Raw genomic sequence first — 12,310 nt, 5'->3', positions numbered from 1 at the left:
ACCATATTGCACACTGTCATTTTTATACGTTTTGCTTACATTCTCAGTCAGTGGCAGACTGTCAATCCTTTTGGTGAGGTTTTGTAACTGGGCATAATACCAGTCTTTTTCCTTTTCTTCCTTCTCGAGTTCTGCCATCAACAAAGACCTAATAGAAAGAAAAGTCACTCATGAAAACAATGAAATTTGCTTTGACTTTTTGACTCACAAAATTAAAATTGTTATAGATCAAAACGTAATGACAGTAAGGTTCCAGAAGTCAAAATGCAACTTATTTTCCTCTATAGCAGTGGTCGGTAACCTATGGCTCGCGGAGTCATGCCTGGCTCTTTGACAAAAATCATGTGGCTCACCAGGTCTGACCCTTTACCAACAAATGATCGATACAAAAAATTTGACATCAAAAGAGATCCGCTCTCTGCAGAAAAAGCAGCCAATTACAATTCCTTTGTTGTACAGCCGAAGTTAATAAAAAGTTTATGATAATAATAATATAGTGCTGTTCGCGAGTGTCACGAGTCGCGACAGCAATCAACTAACTGCTTACGTTTTTGTGGTAAACCTACAGCTCCTGCACTGGGATTCAAGCAGCTGTAGCTTGATTAAGGTAATGGCATTTTTAGAAAAGCTGCAAAAATTTTAAAGTAGGCTAAATAAACTTTAATGTATCCATTTATTGAAACTGGTGCTTTCTGTGCAAAGAGACATTCACCCGCTGATACTTTCGCTTTTGCCACTTTATGTCATACGTGTCGTATTTATGATTTCAGTTGACAATACTGTTTAAAGTTATTAATAACGAATAACATGAATGAATGAGAAAGAAAAGAGTGGGATGTACTTTTTATTGAAAATAAATATTAAAAACGCGATAAGTCGCGAAAGAGAACTGAATTCCACTGACAGGATGAGCTGCACACGCTCCGAGCGCAACACGGACAAGCACAGTAGACGTGGTCTTCGCCAAATAAACACAAATATATCAAAATGCCAAGTCGAGTATTCACGTAAACACAGTAGATGTAGCCTAAGCACTGTGTGCGTTCTCTCGCTCGCTCGCTCTCACACACACACACACACACACACACACACACACACACACACACACACACACACACACACACACACACACACACACACACACACACACACACACACACACACACACACACACACACACACACACACACACACACACACACACACACACACACACACACACACACACACACACACACACACACACACACACACGGATTTATGCTCATCGCTTGGTAACTCAACCTCACAGTGAAAGTCCTGGACCTAAATTTTATTGAAAAAAGCTAATTTTTATTATATTTTATTATTTTTTTAACGGTGGCTCTTTCTGAAAAATTAACCTGATTGGCAATTTGCTTGACATTTCAAAAGATATTAATATAAATGTAAAAACATTTTTTAAACGTTTTTGAAAGAAGTCTCTTCTGCTCACTAAAACTGCATTTATTAAAAATATTATAATTCAAAATGACTGTTTTCTATTTGATCATATTTTAAAATGCAATTTATTCCTGTGATCAAAGCTGAATTTTCAGCATCATTACTCCAGTCTTCAGTGTCACATGACCCTTCAGAAATCATTCTAATATGATGATTTGCTGCTCAAGAAACATTTCTGATTATCATCAATGTTGGAAACAGTTGCGCATGATATATTTTATTTTTCAGGATTCTTTGATGAATAGAAAATTCGGTAACACTTTACAATAAGGTTCATCAGTTAACTACATTAGTTAACATGAACTAATAATGAACTGCACTTATAAAGCATTTACAATGTTAATTTCAACATTTACTAATGCATTATTCAAATCTTGTTAATATTAGTTAAAGCTACACTGTGTGATATTTTCCCCCATCTAGTGGTGAACTTGTATATGACCATCCAGTGAATTTTAGTTTCTGTTCTGTTCAATTCCGATTTCGTTTTAACTCCTACGGTGGCCGATTTAGTCCAAGATTAATATGGCTTCCAGTTTGACCTCGTCCACATTCGACACGGTGCCTGTGGGATATTCTGTGCGCAGTGGGATGGTTGGAACTCAACTGGCCTAATTATTCGGCTAGAAAGAACTGCAGCTAATCCAGAGTGAACTTTGATGATAGTAATGTTTATTCAGTCATCCAATTGCAAGGCATAAACAGGTTTGCATGTGGTTTGTGGTTTGTGAGAGAACAAATTAGGATGGTAAATATACATGATAATGACATGACAGAATATACACAGTTAAGAACTGTATAACTATACTTATAAGTTACATTTGTATAATGTAACCGTAAACCAGAGCTTATTGTACCACATATAGGCGCTAAATGCAGCTGCATTAAAAGGAGCGGAGCTGCCGCTGCTAACAAGCGGTGTCCGGTTACAAAAGTGTGTGCGCAGGTTTAGCTCTGTATAACAAGTGTTAATATGCCGATCAGACCTGATACATATTTCCATCAACATACATTACAAGCAAATATTTTCTATAAACGAATAAACATTGTTAATAACTGAATGGCTATTCAAATAGGTGAGCATTACGCTATTGTATGTTGACACAAAAATACTTCTGAGGTAACATCAACTGAATTACATGATGACACACTCTGAAACACATCCACAATGACAATAACTATTATTACTTACGGAGTTATTAACGCACAGAAATACCACACAAGGAAAAACAGACTTTTGAGGAATAAACAAGCCAGGAAAACTCTGTATAACTCTGTTACTGGAGCTGCTGAGATGAAAACTCTCTGCACATGCACCAGACAAGTCTGAACAAGTTGACGCGCACAGTGTTAAAACCGGTTAAAACGCGAAAGGCGAAGCTTGAATTTACGGGTATGTCCCTCTTTGGCTAATGTACTTTCAAGATGGAGGGGCAACATGGCGACCACCGTTAGATCCCATTACCTTATGTATTTTCAATGGCATATTATAAACTTACGAGAATACTTTATTACTTGAAAGAAGTGAATATACATTAATGAGCAAATATATTTTTGAAAGAACTAAGTGTTTTTAGCTAAGAATAGACTAAAAAAGTTACACAGTGTAGCTTTAATGCACTGTGAGCTAACATGAACAAACCATGAACAGCTGGATTTTTATTAACTAACGTTAACAACGATTAACTAATGCTGAACAGAGGTGTTGTTCATGGTTAGTTCATGTCAACGAATGCATTAACTAATGTTAACTAATACAACCTTATTGTAAAGTGTTACTGAAAATTCTTTGTAATAAATGTCTTTACTGTCAGTTTTGATCAATTTGATGCAGCATTGCTGAATAAGAGAAGAAAAAAAAAATAAACGCACTGCCCACAATTGTTTGAACAGTAGTGTACATGTGAGATTATTTTGCACTGAATATGAAAATAAACTTCTGATATTCAAACACTTTTTCGCTTGAAATCAAAGCTGGCTATCTGGAATGTACCATCATTACCACGTTTACCATGTAAATCTCATCCAGTAGCAAAACCCCTAGAAGAGCTTTAGAAGAAACCTTTAGTTAACATTCTTAAATAAGGATCTAACCGGCCATATGAGCAGTCCATCTAATGCACAGAATGATCCCTTCATGCGAGCGCTCACCGTTCCTTTTCCAGCTCCTCCAGGTAACCGGCGCTGTCTCGTCCCCCACCAGTCACCCCTCTCCTGGGGAAGGAGCTCATGGGACTGGGGCTGGGACTGCTATCGGTGGAGTCCTGCAGAGAGGTCTTGGACCTCAACTTCACGCCAGGGAAACTGCTGGGGTCAAGACTCATTTCTGCAGGACAGAATGGGAGATGATAATGATGATGCCACATGTACTGTATTTTCCAGAAAAAGTCACACCTAACAGTAGATGCGTTTAATTTTGAATCAAAAACTGCAGTGTGGGAAATGCACTATACAATTAAACTTCTCATTCGGTACAAATCCAAATGTGTGCAATATTCTGCATTATAATTGCATTATATAAGTTGCTTTGGAATCGAAGTTGCAGCATGTTTAAGATGATAACAAAAAAGTATATTCTGGAAACATGGTAGATTAAGAGAAGTTTTTACATCTTCACAAAACACTTGTTTCTACTTCTACATAGACCTTCTAAGGCAGCATTCGAACTGAAATGAAACCCCATAAGTGACCGTTTTGGAACGGCCGATATATACAGCAACCACACAAATAGCATTTGATTCTGATAGGGTTTGACATTACCTAGTTGCTAAGCTAATAACAATATTTGACCAAGCATAAAAATACACAGCACACAGAACCACTGGGTAAATAGTTTGTCCAAAATGTGTTATTATTTGGAAGTTTGCATCGGAAACGCACCTATGATGTCGCCTATGACAGGCAAAACCATTGTTTTTTCATGCACTTGGGCTACTTTGTTTCCATCACGTCTTCTTTCAGACGAGTGGAAAGAAAACACAAGTGTTTATTTTATTACACTTTAAATTAAAGTGGATATCTTTAAAGGCCAGAAATCAGCACATACACCAAACTTTACAGGGTTTTACACAGGGGTTTGTTCATATATTATTTGCCTGTTTTCTAAAACAATTTATTCCTAAGTGTATTTTTTTCGGACTGTTGACAGTATTTTCAGATTTTTCTGTAGTGATATAATAATTTTTTTTACAAAAATCCCCTCTTTAAAATCCTTTAAAACTCTAATTTGTAAACAAAATCAAACAAGAATTTTAAAACTGGCTTTAACCAATGTTCAGACTTAATTTATGGAAATGTATGTCAATTAATGCATGTTAAGTTATTTAATAAGCATACCATTTCAGAAATCTTTAATTTTCTTAATGCATTACGTTTAATCAACTGGGCAATTATGGAGCTATCTATTAGTTAACATTTTTAGCAAATTTACAGTGATGTCTTGCCTCAAAATGCAATCTAGATGGTATACAGTTTATGTCAAAATATGCATTTTTCACATGTCCTCACCTTTAAATCGTTCGAAAAATTCAATCTGCCCTTGCGATTCTTTAGGGTCCTCTACAATAGTTCCTTGTAGCTGCTTCAAAACCTCCTGAAAGAGAAACAGACAATATCTGTGTGTGGTAGAGTGTTAGAAGCCATCTTCAGATAACACAACATGATGCACGGAAGGCACCAGAAAAAACAAACATGAGATATTTCCAGCTCCCACCACATGTAAGAAGACTTCTTCAGCCTGTGGGTAAAACGGAGCTGATAAAGAGAAGAAAACTTCCATCAAAGAGCTTTGAAGTGCTTTGAAGACGCGCGTGTCAGAGACATAAACAGCTTTGAAGCTCTAAAGATGCACCTGCTACTTCTTTAGTGCCGTGTTCATGCGTGATCTGGCCGTGATAGTGCCTGAAAGGCCCTGATTTCTGCTAAAGGTTTTTGATGTAGGCAAGAAAATCAGTGCACAAGATCAGCTAGCGTTCACTGCTCAACCAAACTTCAGTGGGTCGGGGCTTTACACATCACAAACCACCGTATTTTGCCGTACTACAAATCCAACGTGGCAGAGGTTGCTGATTATATGACTTGCAAAACTCATCGCTATGATGCTAACATGTTCTAAGACGAATAAATTGATTAATCAATTGTGTTTGGAGCACAAACACAGCAGTTATATTGATGATCAACCACTAGAATTCACTGATCAACAGCACACAATTCATCTCAAAGTCTGTTGACACACTATCAGTAAAGTATCAGAAAAACATTCAGGATATTTGCAGAACTTACCGCTGCACATACGCTGAGGTTTTGGTCAATGTTCCTGTACGGTTACATCGGTATTGATGATGCCAAAACGGCCCCAAACCATATCAAACATGAGACTTTTGCACCGCTCGTTTCATTACTTCAAGTTCTCCAGCGTGTTTGGAAGCTGAAAAAGCCCAAACAATGCGACTGCCTTACAGGAAGCAGCTACCTCCCCCTTCATCCCATCCCGGAGACCCAAAGCCTCATGAAGAGCACAGATGCTTCCCCATTCAGCTCACAGGACCACCCTTCCCAAACGGCCCGGGGTCACCATATCCACAGCCCACTGGAGACGCGTGGAGAAGGCCGGAGGTGTCCAGAAGGGAAAGGTCACACATGAGCATGCCGTTTATCTTCCCTTATCCAGTAGAAAAGAACAACACGGGGTTATTCCGTGTCTAAGGAGAGTCACTCGGGTGCTTTCTCCCAAGGGAGAATGACGTCACACTGAGCCGTCTCAGGAAACAACAGCTTCATTATAGGGGAGGTCATATGATTACAGACCTCTTTACTGCACTGTGAATCAGAGATGAGACGACAGCATGACAGCATCATTACTCTCTCGCTTGTTAAAGACAACATGGCCTCCATGTTCTTGAGAAACGTCTCTGGTCTTATTGTGTGAGATTGTTCACCATATCGTTCAAAAATAATCTTCATTAAAATATAACAATTTCAATATATAAAATATAATGAAATGTAACATAATATAATATAAAATATAATTATATACAATTAAAAATTAATAAATATATAAAATTAAATATAATTATTATACAATTAAAATACATAAAAATAATATAACAAATTATTATATAAAATTAAAATTTAATGAAAATATATAAAATTAAATATAATTATATAAAATTAAAAATATATAATAAACATATAATATAAAAATAAAATATAATTATTATATACATACAAAAATAAAAAGGAAACAAAACAATTATTAAATTAAAAATAAATAAAATATATAATTAATAAACAATACTTATATAATACAAAACAATCAAATAAAATATTACAAAATAACGCTTAATATTACTGATCAACTATGTTCAAATCATTAACACTGACTATAAACAATAGTGAGAGTGCTAGATGCTTGACTAATATTATAAAACATGATGCTATCTGAACAAATTGAGAGTTCTATTTTTTTAAGGTCTACTGCTAGTATTACAAAAGTGATTTGCCGAAATCCTAAAATAACCATTATGAGAGTAGATTACAGCTTTAATAACATTTTCAACAGCCAAATCCACATTCGAATGGACTTCAATTTCCTAATGCGTCTCTGAGGCTATAATGGAAGTCCTCGTTTTTCTCTTCCCAGAGTCAACGTCCGAAGGAATCAGGTTACAGCGATGCAGATGCCCTTGGTACAATATTAGAGTCAAACACCCACTCATGTGCGAAGCTGCGAGCACACAACACTTTTAAAAATGTCATCCTATCCTCCCAGTAATGGAAATCAATGCTCCTAGGCAGCCATCTGCAGGGAGCCTGAAATACTCGCATATCTGATTCCTATCTAGCATGCTTTTCATCTGACCTGGAGTCAGACGAGACCCGTGGGCCAGCGGTGGGAGTTATTGTTTGAGTGTGAGAGGAGGGGACTGGGTTCGTGTGGGCGGATGGCAGGCCTCTTTACTTTCCCAGTGATAAAGGTAGAACGTCCTTGAAATGTGGAAAGAAAACATCACATGACACACATGGCATGCACTAAGGAAAAAACAAGCATGGCGACTGACGACAAACAAGGCTACTCTTCTAAAAAAGACTGCGCCAAGAACATGACGTCAGTAAATGAATTATCTGAATTCAGTAAACTTCTCATTAACATAGCCTGATCTTTGAGATGTATGAAGAAACCAATATGAAGAACTAGTGATGCACAATTTTTTTTTTTGCCAAAACATTGAAACCAAAAGTAAAGTCTTGGTTTAATCAATTAATTAATCAACTATTTACTAATCAACATGCGTGTTGTATATACAAATTTAAAGGTGCACTATGTACATTTTTTTGCAGTAAAATATCCAAAAACCACTAGGCCAGTGTTATATATTTTGCTCAGTTGAGTACTTACAATATCCCAAATGTTTCCAACTATTTGTAAATCGTGAGAAAATTGCTCTTTTAACCAAGGAACCGGGACGTGTGAGGAAGTCGCCAGTCGATGGCGTCATATCTGCGTTCCCCTCGGTTTCCGGTTTTATTTTGCAGAAACGCTTTACTCTCACTGCAGTGTGAACAAGTGTCATAGCAGCCGCCGAGAGGACGCACAGAGTAACGTCACAACATCATTTTCAACACACTCAGATGTATCTAATATGATAAACAGAGCTGCGTTACCTCATACTCATGACCCGAAAAGCAGAAGTGGCGCCAGCGACTGTGGCATAATAAAAGTCCCGCTGCTCGCGAGGCGCGTGTTGTGTTCATCTTATTAACAAATCGCTCCAGCAGCCTTGCTCAGCTCAACACTCGTCCTGCTCTACTTCATACTACAGTAACGTTAATAATCGCATCCATGAACATGATTTTTGAGTCCTATCCCGATTTTTCCACCGGCAGTGAGGTGAAGACCACATGTCCCAAGATTCTGTGCTCAAACTTGCCGTCATCAAACTACGCCTTTACTTTGAACAGGCGACCTCTAGCAGATGGAAAAGTTACATAGTGCACCTGTAAATTGCTCATTTTTATAACACATTTTTAATGATATATTGATTTGTTGTTGAAACATAAACAAACGGTGGCTGTAATAAAAACTTGCTTTCATGAACACTTTTTTTATGAAATAAAGACAACATGTTAAAGCTGTAGTCCAGGGTTCCTCAAATCTTACCCTGGAGGTCCAATGCGCTGCAGAGTTTAGCTCCAACCCTAATCAAACACACCTGAACATGCTAATCAATGTCTTCAGGTTCAATAGAAAACTACAGGTAGGTGAGTTTGATTAGGGTTGGAGCTAAACTCTGCAGCGCATTGGACCTCCAGGGTAAGATTTGGGTAACATCTTAGTCAGCTCCTCACTCTTAAATCTGATGAATGGCTCCTGCCGCTGCCGAGACTCACGGTCGGATCCTGCTTTATTAAGCAGATACGTTCAGTTTTTATTTGTATTGTCTGTTCTCTAACTGAACGAAATTATTTTATTACTATAAAAAAAATCAAAAAGACGGTGGGCGGTGCCACGGTGGGCAAGTGATGAAACCGGTGTTGAGTCTGGACACCGGTAACACCGGCAACACCGACTATCGTAGCAACCCTAGTCTGAATACAACAAAAGAGGAAACAAAACTAGACAGGTGTCTAGTTTTGTTATCGTTTTAAAGGATGTACTGTTACTTCATCCTCTACAGTTAAAGACCTGGGTGTTACATTTGACAGCAACATGTCTTTCAAAAATGATTTCATTCTTCATTCTTCTGCCACCTCAGAAACGTCGCTAAGCTAAGGAACATACTAACATGTTAGTTCATGCATTCATGACCTCTTGACTAGATTACTAGATAAATAAACAAGTTACAATTAGTCAAAAATGCAGCTGCTAGAGTTCTTACCAGGTCAAGAAAATATGATCATATAACACCAATTTTATCATCTCTACACTGGTTACCTATTTAGTTCTGTATCGATTACAAAGTATTGCTACTGACCTATAGGGCCCTAAACGGTTCAGCTTCTGTGTATTTAACTGATCTTCTAGCGCCCTACTATCCATCACGCTCTAAGGTCACAAAACTCTAGGCTTTTGGTTGAACCTAGGATATCTAATTCCACTAAAGGAGGGAGAGTGTTTTTGCATTTGGCTCCTAAACTCTGGAATAGCCTTCCTGATGACGTTCGGGGCTCAGATTCACTCTCCCAGTTTAAAACTAGATTAAAAACACATGTCTTTAACATTCCATTAATGCATCTCATAACCTTGTACTCCAGTCATATCAGATCAACTGCACATGGTTATCTTTGCTTAATGTTATGTACAGCAGCTAGGCTAATTATTTTTCATTAGCTTTGCTCTTTTATCTTGGGACGCCCATCCCGAGGTAGTCTCAGCCTCAGACGTCACGCCCATGGACCGCTGGCTGAACGTCTGATGCATATGGCACACTTATCTTGAAACACTTCAGGAGTTTCGAAGTCGTTATGTGATTGGTTAAATTCTACAGGATGTCCGCAAGACACGTGTGTTGCGTTCTTTAACGGTCCGCCTGGAAACAAATGCTGTGACTCCAAACTCCCTCGTGGAAGAAGAACACCGTCGTGTTTACAACTGTGTCAATGAGCGCTTATCAGGATCGAGTAAACGCTATATTACGAACTGTGACTAGTTGCGTGACATGTCAGTCAAACGTCCTCTTGGGCGGTCCTTGACCAATGAAAGCTGAGAAAGTGTCCAGACCTTCTGCCGTCAGTCTGAAGGTCTGACTACGCAAGACTAATTCCGAGGTAACTAGTGAGTACATCAGCTCCAGTTTGTATCCAGCCTCTTACAAAGACTTCAGATGACCCAACACCTGTGAAGAGATGATGCCAACTCCTGCGAGGATTTCAGATGACGCCAACTCCGAATTCAACATGCACCAATGCTAAATTTGATATATATTGTAATCATTATGTTCAAAACTTGTAATTATTACAATGAGTTTATTGTTTCCGCCTCTAATACATTATCAGCTAACTGAGTGGTTTGTATATGTACAAAACCATGTGCCAAAACCACATTTATTGTTTGAATTTTGTGATAAAATTGACAGAATTCATAAGCGGAGACTTCGTTTCATATCATATTCAATTGTGAACATTGAATGGCAGGCATGCTACAAATAATGTTTAGTTGGAGTTTTGTTTCTGAATGTGCTGAAAAGGGCATAGGACTAAAACTTCTTGGTTCATCAAAAAGAAGATCATTTAAAATCGAAAAAATGATAGTCAACCCAGCGCTAGTGTCCACACAGCTGACATGTTTACTTGTTGCAGCTTAACCCATCCATCCATCTTCTTCCGCTTTATCCAGGGCCGGGTCGCGGGGGCAGCAGTCTAAGCAGAGATGCCCAGACTTCCCTCTCCCTAGACACTTCCTCTAGCTCTTCCGGGGGGACACCGAGGCGTTCCCAGGCCAGCCGGAAGACATTGTCCCTCCAGCGTGTCCTAGGTCTTCCCCGGGGCCTCCTCCCGGTTGGACATGCCCGAAACACCTTCCCGGGAAGGCGCTCAGGAGGCATCCGGAACAGATGCCCGAGCCACCTCAGCTGACCCCTCTCGACGTGGAGGAGCAGCGGCTCTACTCCGAGTTCCTCCCGAGTGACTGAGCTTCTCACCCTATCTCTAAGGGAGCGCCCAGCCACCCTGCGGAGAAAGCTCATTTCGGCCGCCAGTATCCGGGATCTTGTCCTTTCGGTCATGACCCAAAGCTCATGACCATAGGTGAGAGTAGGAACGTAGATTGACCGGTAAATCGAGAGCTTCGCCTTACGGCTTAGCTCTTTCTTCACCACAACAGACCGGTACATCGACCGCATTACTGCAGAAGCTGCACCGATCCGTCTGTCAATCTCCCGTTCCATCCTCCCCTCACTCGTGAACAAGACCCCTAGATACTTGAACTCCTCCACTTGAGGCAGGAACTCTCCACCAACCTGAAGAGGGCAAACCACCCTTTTCCGACTGAGGACCATGGCCTCGGATTTGGAGGTGCTGATCCTCATCCCAGCCCCTTCACACTCGGCTGCAAACCGTCCCAGTGCATGCTGAAGGTCCTGGTGTGAGGACCAGCATAACCCACTGACAGTCAAAACGCACAATCAGAGAAGCGCTTATTAAAATTCACCATTTCGATCAATGATTTCGTAATGCCCTTTAAAACGAAATATTTCCAGTTGCCAAAATGTTGGTGTATCACAACTAAGAACTAACCTTAAAATAAAGTTGGAGAACATTATACAAACACAAACACAACATCTAGACCTAAATAGATCTAATACTTTAGATTAAGATGAAAACAAGTTCTGGACAGAAGAGGCAATGCCTAAACAGATTTTCCTTTGCAACGCTTACGCAGCACTTTTCTGGGCAAGGTGCAAACCACGTCCAGTAAATCCATCAGAGATGTTTCATTAAAAGATTACAGCATTCTGAGTCATTAATGTAGGAATAGAGAAGCATTATTTGCTGAGCTCATACCATAGAGAAAGTGAATTTATTTATACGGCACGCCGCATAGAAAACCTCAAACATCAATGTGACAAAATCATGGAAGATTTGAGTAATAATTCAGGACCATTATGAAGAGAAATGACTATGAAACAAAACGACCTTCACACCTTCAGTGACTCATGTGAACCACTGGCACCATGCTGTAATATTAAATTTAATAAAGATTAATTAAAGATCTTAAATGCGATAATCATTATTATTACTAAATAAAAATATTAAAAATATAGCAATCTTATTACCGTAATATTTTAATGTAAAATAAAAAAATATATTTTATTTTACTTTTACAACTGTA

General features: G+C 38.9%; 1 protein-coding gene across 4 annotated transcripts in view; it reads right to left on the bottom strand.

Moving 5' to 3' along the window:
* apc (APC regulator of WNT signaling pathway) overlaps positions 1–12,310 on the bottom strand; it is a 60,448-nt gene that overhangs the window by 15,137 nt on the left and 33,001 nt on the right. For 3 of the 4 annotated variants that reach the window (XM_079804979.1, XM_079804980.1, XM_079804981.1), the window contains 3 exons: positions 4,990–5,074; positions 3,634–3,808; positions 40–148 (listed from right to left, as the gene is read on the bottom strand). In XM_079804979.1, the coding sequence (XP_079661105.1) occupies positions 40–148; positions 3,634–3,808; positions 4,990–5,074 (369 nt within the window). Of the gene's footprint in view, positions 1–39; positions 149–3,633; positions 3,809–4,989; positions 5,075–5,763; positions 5,982–12,310 lie in introns of those variants that run through there. The other variant, XM_079804982.1, reaches the window with a different exon arrangement.

The sequence above is a fragment of the Gobio gobio genome, assembly GCF_949357685.1.
Source record: "Gobio gobio genome assembly, chromosome: 22".
Taxonomy (NCBI): Eukaryota; Metazoa; Chordata; class Actinopteri; order Cypriniformes; family Gobionidae; genus Gobio; species Gobio gobio.
This window is presented reverse-complemented; position numbering and strand designations above follow the sequence as displayed.